The 21,195-nt window shown below is 40.9% G+C and overlaps 1 protein-coding gene across 2 annotated transcripts in view; it reads left to right on the forward strand.

The window, feature by feature from the left end:
- Window positions 1–9,282: 9,282 nt before the first annotated feature.
- Window positions 9,283–21,195, forward strand: part of EPSTI1 (epithelial stromal interaction 1) — a 50,039-nt gene continuing 38,126 nt past the window's right edge. For both annotated transcript variants that reach the window (XM_062020486.1, XM_062020487.1), the window contains exons 1-2: window positions 9,283–9,536; window positions 20,063–20,121. In XM_062020486.1, coding sequence (XP_061876470.1) covers window positions 9,340–9,536; window positions 20,063–20,121 — 256 coding nt within the window. In that variant the 5' untranslated portion in view covers window positions 9,283–9,339. The remainder of the gene's footprint in view (window positions 9,537–20,062; window positions 20,122–21,195) is intronic.

Raw genomic sequence — 21,195 nt, forward strand, 5'->3', positions numbered from 1 at the left:
CTCCCCTCGCCAACCTTCCGTGCAGGGGGCGGGGTGAGGAGCTGGGCGGAGTGATGGCGAAGGTGGAGGTTGTTAGCGGCAGGGTTCAGTTGTCATGGGCTCTACTGCGCGCTGGCCGTTTTGCCCCACATCTGAGGCGCTTGGCATTGCTGCTGAGCTCTGACCCTGCTCAGTCACCCCCCCGAGGAAGGGCGGGTGGGAGGTTGATGTTGACTCAGGGCAAGGAGCCGATTCCTGAGGGCTACACTCCCAGCCCACGGGCATAACGCTGGTACGGAAACTGGGAACTGACCTGTCCTTCATTTCTGCTCCAGACTGATTGGAGGAACAGGAAGGCTGGAGGTGGCTGCTTGTTCTAAATCCCCAAGACTGCCAAGACAGAAAGGGGATGGGTGGAAGGAGGGGGAAGGCAGGGGAGATGAAGGGAAGAGAGAGAATTTGTGCATAAAAAGCCACAAAGAAATGTTTTCTGACTGTGTTCAGAAAGAGATCTTAGAAGGTGGAAAACATATCTACAGGAACTGATAAAGGAAAAATTGATCTGGGTGGAAAAAAAAAGGCAAAATCACTACAAATGGGTTTTAATATTTATAGTGTTTCACCTTAGCTGATGTTTGTGTGTTTCAGTGTGTTTATATTTTGATTTCCTGAAAATGCTGATGGGTTCATAGTTCACCCTTCTCAAGTTCATACTCAAGTGACAACTTAATATGCAGAAGCTGTCAGTCACCATTAGTCCCATATCACAAAACGCGAAATGCACAATCCCTTCTCAGCTCAGCAGCATAACAGCTCTCCTTCCGCCATTATGCTGCTTTTCCTTCTCTCCTACCTGGTAGTGCTGGCAGTGGAACTGAATTACTCACAGGTTGCTAAACGGTTGCGACTCAACAAAAACAATTACTTTTTTTATCTCCTGTGTCAAACAGTGATTGTTCTTCTGAGGCATCGTTCCGAGCACATACCATGGGTCTGTATCTGATTGATACTCATCAATCCTGTAATGCCGAAAGGCAACTGCTTTAATTCATCTCTAAGTATCTTTTTAAAGTACATCTGCTGTTAACCATAAAGGTGAGTTGACCGTGTACAGCATTTGATTAATCTTAGCCAGATGCATAAATTTATCTTTCTACAGCACAGAAGTCATTGGAAGTTGTACAATGATCCATTTGGGAAGAAATACATTCCTTTTTACTTCTTCATGGAACATATAACATACAGTCATATATGATAAATTTTTTAAACCATCAGTGGAATTGAATTTCTTGTAATCTTAAAACCTATCTTAAAATCAATAAAAATGTCCCCAACTAATATTTTTTGTTCATTTATTTGCACTGAGTACTACAGAATAGTATATCACTCACTACTTCTTCTGATTAGCAAAGTCAGTTAACAAAATAGTGGAAATTAGAGGTTGGGATTTTTTTCCTTCATTTTACTCTTCTGCATTTTATTGCAACTTGTTTTTAAAAAATCTAGGTTTCTTCTGATGACATAATGCTCTTTTATAAAGTCAGCCATAAGAGAAGAAACATTGTATTTTTGGAGGGGGGAAAACTGAAATGGGAGGAAATATATAAAGAAGCCAAACAAGGAGAAAGTAAGGCAAATCTGGGAAGTGAAAGACTGCAGAAAATACTATTTTTTCCAGCTTCTACAACATATACTGAGAAGTACCTACTCATGAAAGTAGCAGTTATGAGTCCAATGGGACAGTAAAGTAAATGAGAGTCACTCATTTTTTTAGCCACCATATGTGTTTGGCCAGGCAACTGTGGGAAATACACATGGGTGACTCTGAACAGGAATAGCTGCACTGCTTTGAAATGCTTGAAAGAGTCAGTGGACAGAAATCATCAAGAACTCAGTGCTCTGCAATTCCAGACCACTGAAAACCAAAGCAGTTTGGAAGGATTTCCCTAATATTCAGGTATACAAATGTAGTTTACAAAATCTACCTAAGTGGTACCATGTTAAATAAATGTGAAATACAGGAAAGTGAGGAAGCCCAAACATTTTGTTGACTTGTGTTCAACCAGTCCACCGGGAATTATTTGCTTTACCACCTCCCCTGGGATTAAGGTGAGGCTGAGCAACTGCATTTCCTCAGATCCTCCTTCTTGTATGTTCAGACAGTGGCTTTATATTCTTCCTAGGTCACTTGCTCCTGCTCCCGCCTCTTGTGTTCATCTTTTTAATATTGGAGTTTAGTCAAGAGCAGCTTGTTCATCCATGCAGGCTTCCTGCCACCCTTGGTTCACTTCCTGCTGTCAGGATGCACGATTCTTAAGCTTTTAGGTAGGGAACTTTGAAAATCAAACAACTCTCTTGAACACCCTTCTGGTACTGTATCCCGTAGGATCCTTGCAAGCTGATCCCTGAGACCCCTCAATAGGTCAAATTCTGCTCTGATGAAGTCCAGGCTTGTGAGTCTGCTATTTTGCCCTTATTCTGTCCCATTGTCACTGCTGCCACGTTCTCCCCCATTTGCAAGTACTGGACCCAGACAAACATTTTCCTTTCTCAGCTCCTTGACCACCTTGGCAAAGAAATTATCATTAATGTATTCAGGAAAAGTCATTGCAAGGGTAGCAAAATTTGGGCTTTAAAGACGGGGGGTCATACTATGGCCCATGCAAATACATCTAGGCAAGCTCCTAGATGAAAAATGGCATTCTGAATGTCTTCTTCATATGACCAGTTGTGCTACTACTAGTGCTTTCTGGACAGTGAGGCTCAGGAAGCATATTGATTAAGCAGAGCCATCCAGATAATCAACACAAGGAAAAAATACATCTGTTTCTCGGAGTAGATTGTTTCCCTTGGAAGCAAGGAGAGGTGGAAGGAAAGCAGCTGGGCCTTTGGTTGTGGTTCTCTCCCGAAGCTCTGCTCAGCATGGCACAGCTGTGTGCTGTGCTGTGCACAGGATGGTGCTGGGAGAGACAATCTGTCCATTACTATTTTAATTTCATCCTAAACACTGGTATGTTCCAGCATATTGTCACTATTAATGTTTAGCAACGTTGTCCATATTTGTTATGCCATTTAAGTTAATTGTCTGCATACTTCTCCTGTAAATTACTTTCCTAAACAGTCTGTGCTGCAGTATTCCTTGTTGCACTCAGAATCAACGCTTGCAAGAATCTTGGTCAGGAATGATGGAGAATCTCAGATACCAAATTAAAGCTTCTGAAATTGATAGCAAGGAGGGAGGGAGGCCTGTTGGATTTACTCTTTTACCACAGAGAATTTCCAAAGTACCCTTAAGTGCAGCACCTGAGTAGACATTAAAGTGGCAGGGACCAAAGTTTTGTGCTGAAGATTAAAGTTTCTGAGGTCAGGCAGAGAAGAGAACGTAATTGAGAGTTATCAAGGAAATCATAAGGCGTATCCTATAAAACTGGTAGAGTTAGTACTTGTGCCTTCCTGAATTGTCATGTGCATACAAATGAATAAAGAATAAATCTTCGCAGCCACTGCACCAGGATTAGAGGGTGGAAGAGTTCATTGCGCCTAAAAGCATTTGTATGTTCCTTTAATTACCACAATATACCATAAAAGCAAAAAGAGGCATGAGCTGTGGACTTCTACTAATTTCTTCAAGTAACGTATACTGAAACATTAAACAACAAAGAATGTAATGTTCTTTCTAGATACTGTAGTAATTGTCTGCATGACACCTTTGGTTGACTAGTTACCACAGGGTAGTATATAATACAAATTCCTAAGCTGGAACTAATCATGGCCTCGAGGAATTACAACAGTACAATTATTCCTTGAAGAAGGTGGTATATACATGGAAAAAGTGTCAGGTGGCTTCTGGGAATAAGAGTGCTCAAAAAATTTATGCACAAATAAATCTCCCTCGCTTTAGAAACTGGTAAGAAAAAAGATACATTCAGGAATTTTGCAAATAATGCTTTAATACTGTCAGACTCCTTGAGGACTTTTTCCTTCTGGAGCAATAGCTGTAAGAGTTTTTTGTTTCTGATGGCATTTATGTAGTTTACCAATTAATTTTGCCGTTTCCAATAGATTTATTGCAGGCATTTTTAATGGTATAAAATGTTCATTTGTAGTTCCAAATGGTTTTATAACATCAGAGCTTTAAAATAGCTCTGCTTTATTATTTAGTATTATTTATACAGCAATATAGATATGCATAGCACTTCCCAAGCATAAAAATACTTCTAAAATGTAGCATTAATGTTCAGACATGATTTCAGGACCTCAATGTAACAAGTGCTGGACATCGGGTCAATTATATTTTCAATCTCCAGTTGCTTTTAACTGAAGTAGCATTAGCCAAAGGAGAGGTGGACCTGCTGTAATGTTGAGGGATACTGCAGAGAAAGCAAGGGTCAATTTTCTTTTAGAGAGGGTAAGATTATAGTTTCTGACAGGTACCGTCAATTTCAGCTTTTTGTAATAAAACAGGAAGTGTGCGCAGAATTTTACATCTCCTAAATGGATTACCCAACACAGACACACACACTCACATGTCAAAGCTAATGGCATTCTTTCTGCTGAGCCTGACAAATTCCAGTTCTAAATCTAAACAAGAATAAATCTCGACCAAATGTTGATATTTCAGCCTCCTTCAGAGGATGCCTCTCCAGGGAGCAGAGAAATTTCTCTTCTCCAGCATCCTGAGCTGTAACAATTAGTGCTATCAACCCTGCAGAACACGCTGTCCTCACAACACAGCAATCTTGCTCCTAACAAAAGGTTTTCTGCCAAGTGCACAAAACTAAAAGTGATACTAAGGCTTTCATTCATATTAATGCTTTGTGGTGTTGGTCTACAGTGAGCTCCTATATTTTGCTTGCTGTAAGCCTGTTTCAGATCAACTATTTTAAAAGACGAACTGAATATTACTTGTCCAGTTTGAGGTTTTCTGTTCACGGCTAAGTGTACAGCAAGCTAGAGTACTCAGCCAGAAAAGCCTTGGTAAAGTAAAATGCATCTTTTAAAATTCAATTTACCATCATGGTATAAAAACACTATATGCAGTGCTAACTATAGATATGCTTCTAGATACATTTGCCATTGTCCTAAAAATAGGAAGATATCCCCAATACCCAGCAGAAAAAAACTATGTATGTGAACCCCTAATCATCATACTCAGCTGTAGTACTAAGCACCTTAGCAAAGGAAAAAACAGGTCTCCAGAAGTCAAGGCCTGCTGATATCATTTGCCAGTTCCTGGGAGAAATTCTAGTAGGCTATAGGAAAGGTAACTAGTCCTGGCTGTCTTTTTCATAAGTCTCCTGCAGCTTGATGCTTTACTTGGGCTCTAGACTCTAGTCTCCTTGGATTAAATGAAAATCTTAGCTTTGAATGAAAATTGTCCGTTGTTATGGAAAAAACACCTTAAACATGCAAAACCGTAAAGTCCATCAACAAACAGGGAAAAAATGAAGAATGAACAGGTGTTTTCAGGAAAGGAAAGGTAGGGGATAGTACATTGTTTAAAATATATACTTACTTTTAATACTATTTCTTTTCTTAGAAGGGAGTTTTATCTCATTTGACATTCTCAAAGAAAGGATGAGATAGCTGATGGGGATTCTGAGTGTCCTTTATAGCGAGAAAGGATCTCTGATATCTCTCATTTTTTATGTAGTTCATGGTGCTCCTGATTTGGAAATAAAGTTTCAGTATAGAATGTCCCTCTACAGAACTTATTTTGTTTTATTATTTTGATATCACGAGAAACATAAGTGGGAACAAAAAGTTCCACTTAAACATAGGGGAAAACTACTTTACTGTAGGGATGAGGGAGCCCTTCCAAGGGGAGTTGTTAGAATCTCCTTCTCTGGATGCTTCCAAAACCCACCGGGACACATTCCTGAGTGACCTGATCTAGGTGGACCTGCTTGAGCACAGGGTTGGACTGGATGATCTCCAGAGGTCTCTTCTGGCACTTACTGTTCTGTGATTCTGTGTGATTCTGTGAGGAATGGAATATGGTGATTCTTAATATTTCACATGTCCACCAAAGGATATTTTGAAAGCAAAAGAAAGATAAATTTTCTGTCTCCCACAAAACAGAGTTTTTTTCAAATGTTGTTAATAGCTGGAGGCAAAAGAGCTTTACAGACAAAAAAACCCCCACTTTATTTGATAGATTTCCACACTCCTTTTCTTGTTTTCTCCCCTGCCTCACTGTTAAGGAGCTACCAGCTGTATGGGTGCTTGCCTGCCAGCAAGGCTGATACACCACAATGCTGAACCCCATTAGGGACATAAAACAGCTGTAAACATAATCCATCGGATAGAATAGGCAGCCAGTATTTTGTGAGTCTAGAAAAATACAAGTACTGATTAAAAATTCTTATGGAAGATTTGGGAAGGGTTGAGATTTGGTGGGGTTTGCACATTTCAAGAGGCCAACTACATTGGCATTCTGATACTTAGGATGCACAGATACTGTAACATCTATTTAGCATATACACCACTAAATAAAATAGGGCCAGAGACTGATCTTTTGTCCAAAATCCAGCTATTACAGACTTGCTAACACATATACTGCCTAAGAGTATAGGAGGAGCCCAAGTGGCTGCAAGGTGCTTAGTAGAGGCAATGTGCATGTCCTTACTACATAGCACTTAAGCTCCAAGTATGCTGAGAGCCCCAGGTTGTATTGCTTTGACCCTAAAACTTAATTATTACTTTTGGGACTATTTCAGCTAAGCATGAAGCAATGTGAAGGATGAGCTACAGTCCATCAAAAGCTGTGTTTTAGTAGCATGAAACTGAATGGCACAACACATTGGATACATTTGAGATGCAGAGATTTCTGGGACAACGTTGGAGAGGTGTTTAGGGTGGAGGAAGCTAAATCTTGTGCAGTTATATTCATAGTGGGGTTGTGTTATATTCATAGGAGGTCATGTTTGTCATGAACCATCTTCAGAGCCAGTCCTGGATGCTGTCCTGGAGAGAGTTTGTTTGGAATGTCCACAACAGAGCTAAGAAATAAATGAGAAGCAATGTAAGCATTTGAGCTTCTAATGCTTGGGCTCATTTTACATCCCTATTTTTGAGCAATATAGATGTAAACTGTTTGAACATTTACCGATTGCAGCCAAAGCTTTTTAAATTTCAACAGGAAAGAGAACTTAAATCTGAATTTTACATAACAGTGTGGGATTGAAGATACAGCAGCAGTGGCCACATTAATTATCATCATTTTTCACAATTAAATTTGGGTTATTAAGACATCAATCTGCATGGGTTAAGACTAATCCAGATGTCAAAGATGGATTTTTCACCAAATAGAATGCTTGTAGGCACAGCTGTTATCCCACAAATCTTTGCAGTCCTCAGACATGACTTTGTTATGGTTTTGTGCTGCTTCTAGTCTCTCTGTACCTCATGTATTTACCCCGCAGTCCTACATAGGGGACTAAATTTGATGCTTTCTTTCATTTCCTAGCACTTTGTATATATATATATATACACACATATTTGTAAAGTGGGGGGGAACCTGAGTAAGGAGTCCATCCTCAGGGCCTGCCTTTAGCTGTGCCTGGCAGCTCACATGAAGGAGGACAGCAAGCCTCAAGCCTTCTAGCCTACCTGAACACCTTCTTAGACAACAAGGGATAACTCAGATTGTCAAATGTCACTCATTTGTTCTCTGATAAGAGCCCAAACACTGTCCAGGAAAAAATGGCTGTTTCGTCCACAGAGACTAGAGGTAAAGAATAAATCTATCCATCTAGTTCAGGACTGTAATGCTCCTTGCTCTCTCAACAATTCCTGAAGACATCTGGCAGAGGAGACACTGTTGTGCAGACCATCCTGGAACACCCTTAAACAAGAAGCCTGCCTGCGCTGGTTGTTGGCAATATCAAGAGTTGCCTTGGAGCTATGACCCAGCAATATCTTACAGAGTAGATAGTCCTTTGCCAGCAACATAGGGCTCTAAACTATATGAGGCAAAGAAGGTTGTTACAATCTCTGTTTATTTTCTGTTCCAAACCAAGACAGGAGCTGTGTGAGCAAGCATTCTGATTAATGTCGCAAGCAGCTAAAAGAGATAGAGATTAGAGAGACCAGGATTTGGCAGAATTGAGGCAGAGGGCCTTTGGGTGAGTTCTACTATCTGACTCCAAGAAGTTACCATACTGGACTCCCCCACAGTGTTTCTGTGTGTTCATAGATGAGTATAGACCCATTAGGGCCTATAAGTGAGACAGTTCTGGGAGTGGTGCAAGGGACTATGCACCTGCTCATCCCTTTGCAACGCCCTTCCATTGCACTCAAGGGTCTCTGCGGGTGGCTTTGTGTACAAATTAAGCTCATCCCTGCTGCAGAGCATGTAAGGAGGGCAGGCAGGAGGCAGATGCTGCCTTCATCAGGTAGCCCTAGGAGATATGTCCTGCTGGATCTGGCAGCACTGGGAGATGTGCTGGTGGTGACAGCATCCCATACAGCACCCCAAGGGGCACCAAGGAACACCAACCAGCCTGTGGCTCTCCATGTGGCATTTTATTTTGCTACATTCACAGCATGTGTAGAGCGTGCTGTAAACCTAGACAGTCTGGACAATGAGGAAACCTGGCCCTAAAAGCATCTCTTCAGCAATGTGAATTTTAATGCAGCTTAAGTAGCTGAGGACAATAGGTGACAGGATCTACACATGTGGAGCTGTATTTCCCTAGCTCTTCTGCATAAAGCTTAAGTAGCATTAGTATTTTTTTTTCCTTGGGTTAGGAGCTGCCAAACATTTTTATTTCACTAGTGATATTAAGAAGGTTGATGGTTTTCCCCAGCTCTGCAGATCCCATAGATACAGTACCACTACTCAGATACATTCACTGAAGAGATCTGTGTTTTCACTTGAGAGAATTGTGTATTTATCCTCGATTCATCAGGCAGAATTATGAAAGTCAAAGTGAAAAAGTTTCCCAGTTGAGCAGAATTGAAAGGCAGAATTGGAGTTGTGCAGAATTGCCTTAGTATTTATCCAAGGGTTAGTTTTCAGTTTCACTTCTATCTTTTCTTGTACACTCCTGCAAAATAGAAACCAGCAAACCCCCTGTTACTCTCCTCTGTCATATGCAAATTGAAAGTGCCAGGGTAAAAGTGTTGGGTGCTTTGCTGTCACCTCATTACTCCAGTCTGCCTGGGTGCTGTAGTTGAGATGACCAAACTGAGCTTCAGCTGGAGGATGGCTCCGTGCAGATATTTGCTTGCCTTACGGCCAACAGTCCAGGGAGGGGTGTGGCTTACGATGAATTGAAACTAACTTGTAAGAAGTCAGTGTTTTGCCTAGCCTCAGTAGCAATACTACTTTCTGACAAGGCAGGTACTCCTGAAGCAATGTCTGGGGTAGGAGGATGGAGGGAAGGCAGCACATATAGAACAGCTGCTGCCTCCAGTACCCCATTTTCCTCTCAAGGTTACCTCAGGAATGGCAGCAATAAAACAGAGGAAGCTGAAAACCCTCAGAAGCTGACAAAACTTGAAGAGGAGCAAGGCAGCGAGGCATTGGTCTACCAACAACAGCAAGAGCAGTAGTAAGTAACAGAGAGCCTGACTGAAATAGTGTTACATGTACTGGCTGCTTGTTCTCCACCTTACTTGAGGTGTGCACCTTCAAAGGTGGACATGCTTTATAGAGAGCCTATGAATGGGACTGAGCATTCAAGCAGCATGTCCTCGTGCTCTCTGAGCTTCAATTTGAAGCCTACCTGGGAATGATGCTTCCCACATAGGAACATGTTGCTGTGGCAGGCTTTGTGATGGCATGGCTTACACCTTGTGTCATAGCAATGGCCAGTTCTCTAAGTTTGATATTGCCATATGTAATGTCAGTTTCTTGGCGTCTTTTTTCAAAGTGAATTGCGAATCTAGTTCTAGCTCCCTGTTTTCTGTCTCCTAATATTTCATAATGGAAAATCTAAAACTTTTTTAAAACTTTTTTTAAAATCTAAATCCTTTGACTTGATGGATGCAGGCTGCATTCCAGCACAGATCTGAATGCAGTCCAGGACACGGAACAGCTTCCAACAACTTAATGCTGACAAAAGTAAAACCAAAGTTTCAGCCTGCAGTTTCATTTTAGGCTTTATTTGGATCTATGCTCAGTCATATAAGCTCTAGCTTGCAGATTTAATATAGAATAGAAACTGACAGTAGTGTGTGTGTGTGTATTTTATACACAATTGCTTAATAGATACAGACTTTGCTGACCAAAGCTAATTGTTCACAGTCTTTTTCCCCAAATGTTCTTTTTCTGACCAGTTAGTAACAGTGCAAGTAATGCTATTATGTGTCAAGTTTGCTTAACTTGCTTTTTTTGCTTTTAATTCCCCACCTTTGAAAGTTCAGCTAACAGAAACCAAAGGCTTTTTCAGTTTTCTTTCCCTTCTTTCTGGACAAAGAAGGTGGAGCCATGCTGTGAAGGAGGTGGCAGGCTGCTGATCACAAGCAGCAATCAGCAGCTTTCCATTGTAACCTGTGAATACTTGCCTACTAGGTAGTAATGCACAGAGGCTATTAAGAGCTGGGTAGATTTGAAATCCATCAGTGCTTTAATTATTGACTTTCAGGAGAGAAAACGACCATTCCTGAGTTACAGTCTATGTTTATTTTCTGCCACTTCCAAACATGAAAGACCCTCTGTCTTGCTTACCCTCCCACTGGAATATATCCACAGTAGAATGAGAGCAGTCTTATTTTGCTTAAGTATTTGTGCCATGTGCATTTTTTTCCCTGGGTTTGTTTTGGGGTAGGGTTGACTTTGGGATTTTTTCGGTAGGGGGGAGAGAAGTTGTGGATAGTGAGAATCTTCCCATTTATTTAACTGTCTTTGCCCAGATTTGATCTCAGATACAAAACCCCTGGTATAGGTTAGGTAAATACTTAATCAGTTGTTTTGTTTGAGCTGCTGGCAGAATTTAAAGTTAGAGCAAATATATTCACACAGATTCTGACCAGATGATGGGGTACTCTCTAAAACAAAGTAAGTGTTGGGGGAAGAATCATTTTAAACCCTGCTCCCTTTCTCATCTTTATATGCTGCCTACAGAAAGAAAGGTGTTGTGCATGTACTACAAGGACTGCTTAATATTTTTTTTACTGTGATACAGAAGATTTTCTTTGTGTCATCATAAAGGGGTAATAAAGAATTCATTGCTAAACCTGGAGTGAACAATTTGAAGTCTGCATTAGGATGTACTTTATGAGGAGGAGAGATGAGGGATAGGCAGGGTCAAACAGATGCCATGTAATGTGAATGGGAAACAACAGCAGAAAAAAAAAAAAACCAGACAAGACTGGGGTTTGCTCCCTGCCCTTGAGGAGGGGGATGCTAGCAGTCAGTTTTAATGGGATGAAGCCACTCAAACTGAAATTCGCTTAACTAACCCAGAGTAAGGTGGTAGATAGTATTGAAAAGTATTTCAAGCAGACAGGGGCAGATCTTTATTCTTAAAACTAAAATTCACTATTTTGTCTATCATTATTATCTTTGTTCACTTATCTCACGTTATGTTTCAAGAAGGATCTCAGATGAAAATATCATTCTATCAGGGATAAAGCCGACTCAGCCTTTTTACCATCAATCCTTTTGAACATGATCTTTAAAATTGAAATACTAGGACACCCTTAGAATAGTCCAGATTTTCAGGCTCTGGGATAAACAAGGGTTGGACAGAGCAGTTGGAGAGCTGAAACCATAGGATGTCTGTAGAACAAAATATGCACAGACTAGCATTAACCTAGAAGGCTTTCTGGAATATATGTAGCGCAGGGAGCATGAGGGGCCCAAGTGAGATATGTCTGTGCCAAGGAGTGGCTGTATTCCAACTTATGTGCTGCTTGCTGTTTTTTGGAAACAGCCAGGATATGGTTTTGCTGCCAGCAAAGCAGGAGTTGGAGTCTCCTTTGAAGCCTCTATGTGAGCTTTTTCCATGCAAACTCTCAGTCTCAGGCTGTGCTTCAGAGTGATTGAGAATGGAAAGACACCTTAGCAGCATCTTAAAGTGGGATCCTTTCATGTAGACTGGACACACAAAATACATTTGGGACATGGCATGTTATAGTGACATCCACTAGTTGATATTCAAACTTGATTATTAAAAAGTACAAGGAGGGCAACTGGTATTAGAGGGTATTTTTTCTCTTGGAAAAGCCCTTATATGATGTGTCGAGGCTGAGAAGTGATGATAAAATAGTCCTAATTAAGAAAAATACTTGGTCAAAGGCAAAATTGAAATCAAACTTTGCACACCTCCCTCCAGTTACCACATCCTTTAGGATATGGTTTCAGGCCATGGAGAAAAATCACCAGGATGACAAGTGCCTGAAACTGCTTATAATAATAAGATTTCATTTAAGTTACTTCACTTTGTCTGCTAAGTGTCATGAAATTAACTTGTAGAAAGTGAAATCCCAAATTGCCCCTGTTCATGTCTATTCAGAAACAAAAGTCTGTACAGAGGAAAAGATGGAGGAAAGCAGGGAAATTAGAGGCTGAACTACAGCTACTGCCTGAAAAAGAAAATGCTACCCCCATTCAGCAGTCTGCCCCTGGCACCTTGAAAGCTGGCAAGAATAATATCGGTTCTGGTAAAATCCATTAAGGAAAATCAAATTCGAAATTATAAAATCTAAAGATATATTGTTGCACAGCTGGGAACAGTCCCTCATCATTTTGTGTGAAAGGAGAGCAGAGTTACTAGAATGCTTGACTCGCAAAATTGTATTCTTTGACTGCCAGAGCCAAATCCATCAGGGCTTTCTTTCCTTCCTTTTCCAATCTTCATCCTGGATTAAAAAAAAAAAAGAAAAAGAAAAAGAAAATCTATACTGTTTTAAGACATTTCAATCTTCTGCTGATGGAATGTACTTATCAGTTCTTCTGGAAATTTTGTTTTCTTTCATAATCTGAAATTTCTTCTTAAAATCACCCAGTTAGTCTAGAAAACTGGAGGCAGTTGAGTAGCAAAATGCTTGTTTTGCCCACTGCCCTGCCACTGGTGGGAGTGTTCAAAGGGGAATTTGACTTAGAGACAATCTGTTCAGAGTTGAGCTAATTTGCTGCACATGAAAAATCTCCTGAATCTTTATCTTACAGCCCAGTGGGGCGATTTAGAGATGCCTGGCTTCACTGTGGTCAGTAGCCAGCCTTGTCCCCTGGAGCGGGAGGAGGAAGTCCGTCTGACTCCTGTTTTAGAAAGCTTTCTCAGAAGAGCTTAATTTGCAGAAGCCCAAACATACTCCCTTAATGTATACTTTGATGAGAGGCTGTAGTGAGCTGATGAATAAGAAGCATATGAGAGGATACTGTATTTGGGCAGGGGCAATAAAAGATCAGATACTGTGGTGCAGAGTCAGAAGGGGAGGAACTGTATTGTCAAAAAGAAAGTGAGGGAAGCAGAAATGAAAATGCCAGTTGCTTAAATCTTAATCGTCATGTGATACAGAATCTGACCTGCTGGACTCTCCAGGCATGCTGTGGCAAGCCTGGCCCACAACACATGGACACTTCTGTGGGGGGTAGCTCGGCTCAGATCCAGTGTTGCCCATGTATGAATGCTCAGTGCTCCTCACAGCTGGTGATTACCAAGTGCTCCAGCTGGCTCCAGCCTGCTTACTGCATCCCTGGCACTGTGCTGAAGTAACTGAGCTGCTTTGAGACCTGGGAACAGCATAAATATGGCTGTCATAGACTTTGTTGGGTGTCATGGTTTAACCTCAGCCAACAACTAAGCACCACACAGCCACTCATTCACTCTTCTCTCTACTCAACCCTGAGATGTGGAGGAGAATCGTGGGAAAAAAGTAAAACTTGTGGATTGAGATACAAATAACAACAAATGAAATAAACAACCAAATGAAATAAAATATTCTTATAACAAAAAAAAATATGGTATAATAATAATAATAGTAATGAAAAGAAATAGAGACAAATAAAACCCAAGGGGGAAAAAAACCCAAGCAATAAAACAAGTGATGCCCAATGCAGTTGCTTACCACCCAACTGACTGCTGCCCCAGAAGTGATCCACTCGTCCCCGACAGCTCACTGCACTTTATATATTGGGCATGACATCCTATGGTATGGCGTAGCCCTTTGGCTAGCTGGGGTCAGCTGTCCTGGTCATGCTCCCTCACAGCTTGTACCCTCCCAGCCCACCCACTGGCTGGGCAGGGTGAGAAGCAGAAAAGGCCTTGAGGCTGTGCAAGCACTGCTCAGCAGTAACCAAAACCATTCCTGTGTTATCAACATTATTTTCAGCATAAACCCAAAACACAGCACTGTAATAGCTACTAGGAAGAAAATTAACTGTATCCTAGCCAAAACCAGGACATTGGGTCTGATGTTAGTCTACAGCCACAGTGAACTCCCTCCCATTGGTGTAAGTCTGCCCATGAGTGTGTGCCGACTAATGGCATGTTAGCGTTTCTAGGGAAGAGAGAAAGCTAAGCTGTGAGCCAAATCTGGGCTTAAAGCTACCTCTTGGCTTCTTAGTTTGATCCATCACTGACACAATTTCCTTGGAGCTTCAGAAGGTGGTTGAAATTGTCCAAAATGGAGTGCTGGCTAAGCACCTGCTGCTTTTTCTGCTGTACTGTCACATGCACAGCACAAGCCAAGTTGCTGAATCCGAGCCCCATCTCAACTCTAGGAAATTCAATTCCAAATTTCAGCTTTTCTCTTTAGACCAAATTTTAAGTGCAAGAATTTCCACAAGCTTGTGGATATCAGAGACTTCAGATCTGTGTGTCAACAGCAGAACTGCACGTCTGTTGCATTCCTGCTTGTTTCCGACTCATACCTTCTCCTGTACCTCTCTCTGCTGCTGTTTTCCTTCTCACTCTCTCCCTGTGCAAGATGATTTCTGCATGATTTAACTCTTTGTTTTATCCTGAGGCCTTACTGTGGCAAAAATGGCCATTTTAATGAAAGCTTTAGCTAACCAGAGGGATGAGATACAGAAGTGAGTTACCCTGGCTTAATAAGCTTGCAGACATCAGCTGAACTGTCAGAATTAAGTGCACTTCTAGCCTGTGGCAAACAGGACAAAAACCACGAACATAGACTTTTGATGATAAACATATTCTACTAATGCAGTTTATTTTCTGCCTCTCGTGTCAAGAGCATACACACAGCCAGGATGAATCAGTCAGCATGTAATGTTAAGCCCCAGTAATCCACTTTTGTCTCTGAGCTGCAAACTGGTAAGATGCTACTGCTGATAAAGATGGAAAGACAGAGCCTTAAGCCTATATGCAAGGTCTGTACACCCTTCCAGAGCTCTGCTCCTGGCACTACTGGGGCACATATTGTTGGAATGAGGTCCAGAACTGGGTCTGTCAGTTGTCATTAGCACCTGGCTGTGTGTGTATTGGGAAACAGGGATACCTAAGGACACTTGTCTGCTCACTAGGATTTGGCATCTTGTAGCCCTCTGATTTGGCAGCTTCCATGGTGCTTAGCAGCACATGGCTGCTCCATCAGACAAGGGAGCCTTGGTGAAAACAATACTTTGTGGTAGAGTGGGCTTCATTGCTCTTAAAACAGTTCCTGATAATTGAATGTGAAGGTTAGTTCAGCATACTTTTGAAGGAGATATGACAATTATCTTTGGCAGTTTGGTCCGCTTTCTCTTTTAAATTCAGTCTTAACATATTATTTAATGCATCATTTCACCTGTATCTTCCCCTGAGTCCTTCCTCCAGGTTGAACCTGCCCAGGTTTTTTCCCAAGCTTTAGTCCTTTGTGTTGCTCTCCAGCTATACTCTCCTTGGTTTCTGACTCTTACACAGAGCACATTGCCCAGCAGAGAGAAAAATTTTGCTTTCAGCTTTGTGGCATTCATGTACCAATGCACCCATGGTATAAAACACAGTGGAACTGGAAATAGTTTATAACAGCCATTACTTTTGTAACTCTTTAAACTATTTCACACTTCATTTGGAAATCTCCTCAGTGGTAAATGACTGGAGTGGACTTGAGGGAAAACTGAAGGGCACAGCTCTGCAAAAAAACACTATTGTTGAAAGGCAGTTCTCATGTGCTTTTCCAATTCTAGAAAGAAACTATTTTATACAAACCTGAACGAAAGCAGAACAAAGGTTTCTATGGTCTATACCCTGAAAGCATTGAAAAGATGTCCTTGAGTGGTGCTAGTTAGATAAGTAGTTACACATAGGGTTTAGAATTTAAGATTGTAGACATGATGTTCTCTGTCTTGCTAATCACTCAAACTGTAACTATATTTTCAGATTTTCCATGACTGTAACACATCTTTCTCCTAACAAATGTTACTCTATCTATTTTTATAAATTGGTATATAAGTATTTATCTTCCCACTACTATGGTATCTGATTTCTGTCTGTTTGAAAATTCATAGGAGGTTTGTTTTGGTTTTATTTCAATACAGATACATTCTCTTGTTGGCTTATAACTTTCTTACTCTCGTTAATATCTGTTCAGCCTGTGTAATTAGTCAACACATTCCTATTTTCTGTGGAGAAAATAAACAAAAAAAAAGGTTGCATCAAGTTCATTATTGTCTATAAAGGTAGGAGAGAATTCGTTTCTCTTTTTTGAAGGCTATAACCTGAGTAAAATGATCTCACCCCTCCTCCAGTAACTTCTGTGGTTTTATTTATAAAACAACCCTACCTCAAAGAGAGACTTAACTTGTATAACATTTAAGAATCATTATTAGGAAACCTGTAAAGTTAAATTCTTTATCATCTTTTTCTGGTTGTGGATTTTGAAGGACTTCTTGTATTGGTATAAAGTACAAAAAGCCTGCACACCACTGATAGCTTTAAATCTTCACATTTACTTAATTGGTACCCAGATAAGTAGGATAATTTGCTCCAGACTTATGGCTACTGTGGCAACTCAGAAACTGACTGGAATATTAAATTGACAAGCAGTAGTGGGTTTTATAGGCTTTACTGGATCAGAGGTTTTGTCTGAACAAAGAAACTACATGCAGTATCCTGCAAACTGGTAAAATCACAAGGTGGAAGCTGGTGGTGAGGTCTTGCATTATCTTTTTTCCCTTCAAAAAAACTCAAGAAAATAAGGGGTTCTAGGTGCAGATTTTAATTTTAATGTAAGAACTGGTAGGGCAGGTCTCTCAGCAGCTCACCTGTCTCCTGCTGTAGGTTTGACAAGGAAGGACCAGTTCACACCCTGACTTTCGCCCACCCCACAAGAAGTTTACTATATGCTGTTCTTCCTTCCCCATGATCCCACACTTTTGTGTATCTATTTGTCCAGAGGCCAAAGTGAACACTATGAAATTATATAAACTCACTAATATGTTGATTAATTTGTGGATTTTTTGATAACTTGGACTAAAACAAAGAATGTAGTGTAAGCACCAGGTAAAGTCATAGAACCACAGAATGTTTGAGACCTCTAGAGATCATCCACTCTAACCTTTCTGGTAAAGCAGGATCAGTTCATACAGGAACACATCCAGGTGGGTTTTGAAAGCCTCCAGAGAAGGAGACTCCACACCCTCCCAGGGCAGCCTGTGCAAAGGCTCCCTCACCCTCACAGGAAAGGAGTTTTTCCTCATGAAAAAGACAACCGAGAGCTGGTATCTTGTTCTCTCTTTCCCTCCTGCACCGAAGACTTGAAATCTTCATTTTATTTTAATTTTGCCTGTAATTCAATAACATGGAAGATAAATTGGCCTTTAAGTAGAATCATAGAATCATAGGGTTGGAAGGGACCTTTAGAGATCATCTAGTCCAACCCTCTTGCAGAAGCAGGGTCAACTAGATCAGGTCACATAGGAACATGTCCAGGCGGGTCTTGAAGTCCTCCAAAGAAGGAGACTCCACACCCTCCCTGGGCAGCCTGTGCCAGGGCTCCCTCAGCCTCACAGTGAAATAGTTTTTTCTTATGTTTAAGTGGAACTTTTTGTGTTCCAGCTTCATCTCATTACCCCTTGTCCTGTTGCTCGCTACAATAGAAAAAAGGGATGTCCCTTTTAACCACAATGACTCTTATGCCTTTGGCAAACAAAGCAGAGCTTTCCCTGGCAGTAAGTGTAGTGTCACCTCCACTCCTTTTATAAACTGATTGATCTTTGCTATATTTCATGTGCTATCCCTCTGAGTTCATGGATAATGACCATGATCAAATGTCAGCCTCTAGCCTGCATTCCAAACTAGAAGCTGCAGAAGAAGATAAAGGCATAAGGTCTGGGTTCGATATTGTGGTTTTTCATACATGTGCAGACACATAGTGGTCCATGCTTGCAGTTCCTAGTTTAAAGCAAAAATTGAAGTCATCAAATACATCAGATGATACAGAAACTCTTCTGTCCTCCAGTGCTGTGAAGCAGTGGGATATCTGTGATGCACTCATGGGTTTTTTTGGCAGGGAAAATATGTAGTCTTGCAACTCACAATTCCTGCCATTTTTTTTTCACTGACAATGGAAAGGGACTGTAAAAAGTACTTAATAATTTTTGTGTATAAACTTGAGAGAAATGTGATGTTAACATCAGAAACAGACAAGAAAGCTACTGAAAATAAAATCTTGAGACTTTACAGCAGCTTGTCAAAGGCAGTTTGGGATAAACCATAAATGCTACTACTCAGTCAAAGAAAAGTCTGAAAAACCATCAGTGATGGGGAATGTGCCATAAGCAAGATGGGTTGTCAAAACTTCTATGTAACTGTTGCAATTGTGCTACAAATGCCAGAGGAGGCTGCTCCTGCCTTTGAGGGTCTGGGATTCAGTGGAGAGGTGAACTGTCTCATGGACACCAGAGTAAGCTGTCAGGAAGGGAAAGGATCATACTAAATGGAACCATTAAAGCTCGCAGCTCTATCCTTACTAGTTTAATCTCATAAATTAATCCACATCCTCCTAGAATATGTCTTCAAAGAGAAAGAAATAATTGGATATAAATACTTTCTTTCTCAGACCTTGAATTACAGTGATACAGCAGCAGGCAGCTTAATGAACTTTGATCTCTTTGCACGATTTTCATTCCCCTTCTTAGCCTTAGTCTTGGGTCTTATACTCATTACCTTTTTTTTTTTTTTCCCAGCCAGCTGTGCTCTCTCTGCTTCCTTAGATTGTCCTCTAGCCACCATTTGTGGCCCTTTCTTACTTTACGAGACTCAGGATTTGCTGTTCATTATTCTTTGTTTTCTGCTCTTCTCCTTGGGCCTCCCTCACAATAAAGTCAGATGTATTTGTGCCCACATGTGGAAATAACAACCCTGCTGAATGCTGCAAGGAGATCTGGGCTTACTCCAATACATGGACTCAGTGCATTTCTGGTAAACCTGCACCCACCCTGGCTCAGCTTCTGCAGTATAAGCTTGTACCCACACAGTATTTCCAAATGGAACTGACGTGTTTTCATCACTTTCTTGATCACCTCGAGTCTCTAATACACTCTGAACCCTGTCCTGCTTTTTTGCTGTCATGTTAGATTGATAGCTTCTTGAGACACCTACTGCATTTTGAATTAAATCTAGCAAGACAGGGCCTTTGTCCTCATTCAGTGAGTTGCACCTTAGGCATGACAGCAAGACAAATATGTCCAAGGAATTCCTGGTGCCTAACACACACAAGGCTGACAAGTAAACTGAGGCTCATGCTGAGAGCAAGTCACCTATGTGCACCACAGACAGAATGATTTTACACATTTTGTGGTCAAATCTTGATCAGATTGCCTAAATCCATGAGGAACCTTGGTGTCCTTAACATATGGGGTGATGAAACATTTTGATTCGAGGAAGTGACCGGGTTTGAAGTGGCTGAAATATGAAGTCAGCAGTCTAGAGTGAGACTCTAGAAGAAAACTGAAGGCTGTGCTAAAAGTTTCTGAAAACGTTGGTATTTGCAACCAACTCCAAATATACAAATGTTTCTAGAATATTTAGCAAAAAATCCTGAAAACTTGAGCAAAAATAACCACCAAATTTGACACAAAGTTATTTGATACAATAGCAGAAAACTGACCTTGCTGATGAAGGATCCTCCTTCTAGTCCTGGTTTTCCGTGGACAGAGGAAAACAACCCATGTTTTCTTTCGTTTTAGTGTCAGCCCATATGTCGTGATAACTCCAAACAAGACCAGAAGAAACCAGTTGCAGCAAAGTAAGTTGAGATGTCTAATACGGTAATACATTATTTCTACTTAAATAAGTTCCGGGTTCTGTATGCTTTATTGCTCTTGCAACTCCTACCCTCATTTTTGCTTTCTATAAGTGTGATGGTAAAGTCAGTGCTATGAGCATTCTCCATCACTCTGTAGGCTTTTCTTGAGACTGACTTCTCACCTGACTAAACTTCATACAGAGCAGGTCTTGTTCAGGAGAGGTTTTTCGGTAATTTCAGTGAGGGAACTGTTCAAGCTGGCTTCTACAGGGTTGAGCTGGAATTAGCACTGTCCTGCTTTGACAGGATTGAATGCAAGTTGGAGAACCCTACTATGAACACTCACTGGATGGGAGGAAGAAGGAAAATAGAAGTAAGAAATGTTTTTGAAAATACTCTTGTGTGGAGACTAGAGCAATGAGAACCACTGTTGGTTCTTGAATCTCCATTTAAGGATTGTAGGTGAATCTTTTAACAAAGCTGGGAAAGATCATTTTAGATGGAAATTATGGGTGATTAGTTCAGTTTTGCTTGACTTTGAGTCTTGCTGGTGAAGGTAGATAAATGAGAACACCCAGAACCTCTACCAGAGCAATTAGGGGGATGTTGTTAAAAAGCTTTCATTACAGCAAGAATTAGTCATGAAAGAAATTCTGTATGCAGAGGTGACCAAGCTCCTAGCTGTTTATCTGTGCGAGATATGAAAGCTGAACTCAGTCAGAACTCCTCAGGTTTTGAGCCCTCAAGTAATAGTGGAATTAAATCCTCTCTTCTCAGACATTGTGAATTTGGCTGAAATGGTTCACCAACTGGCTGGTGTGCCGTTGTGTTTCCTTTGGCTGTAAGAAAGAAAATTGACTTCTCCTGAAACAAACAATACTCTGAATAAAAGCAGGTCATCTGACTCTGACTCTAACAGCAAAGGGCCTGCTAATGTAATAAAGATTGGTTTTATCTTTGTGCCCCCAACAGCCAAGGTCTGAAGCATGTCAAGTATTTCCACCTTAGATACTAGCAGAAATAGTGCCTCACCAAATCCAGATTCATACCTAAGAGCTTGTTTTAAAGGTGAAA

This window comes from Colius striatus, chromosome 1 (genome assembly GCF_028858725.1).
Source record: "Colius striatus isolate bColStr4 chromosome 1, bColStr4.1.hap1, whole genome shotgun sequence".
Lineage (NCBI taxonomy): Eukaryota > Metazoa > Chordata > Aves > Coliiformes > Coliidae > Colius > Colius striatus.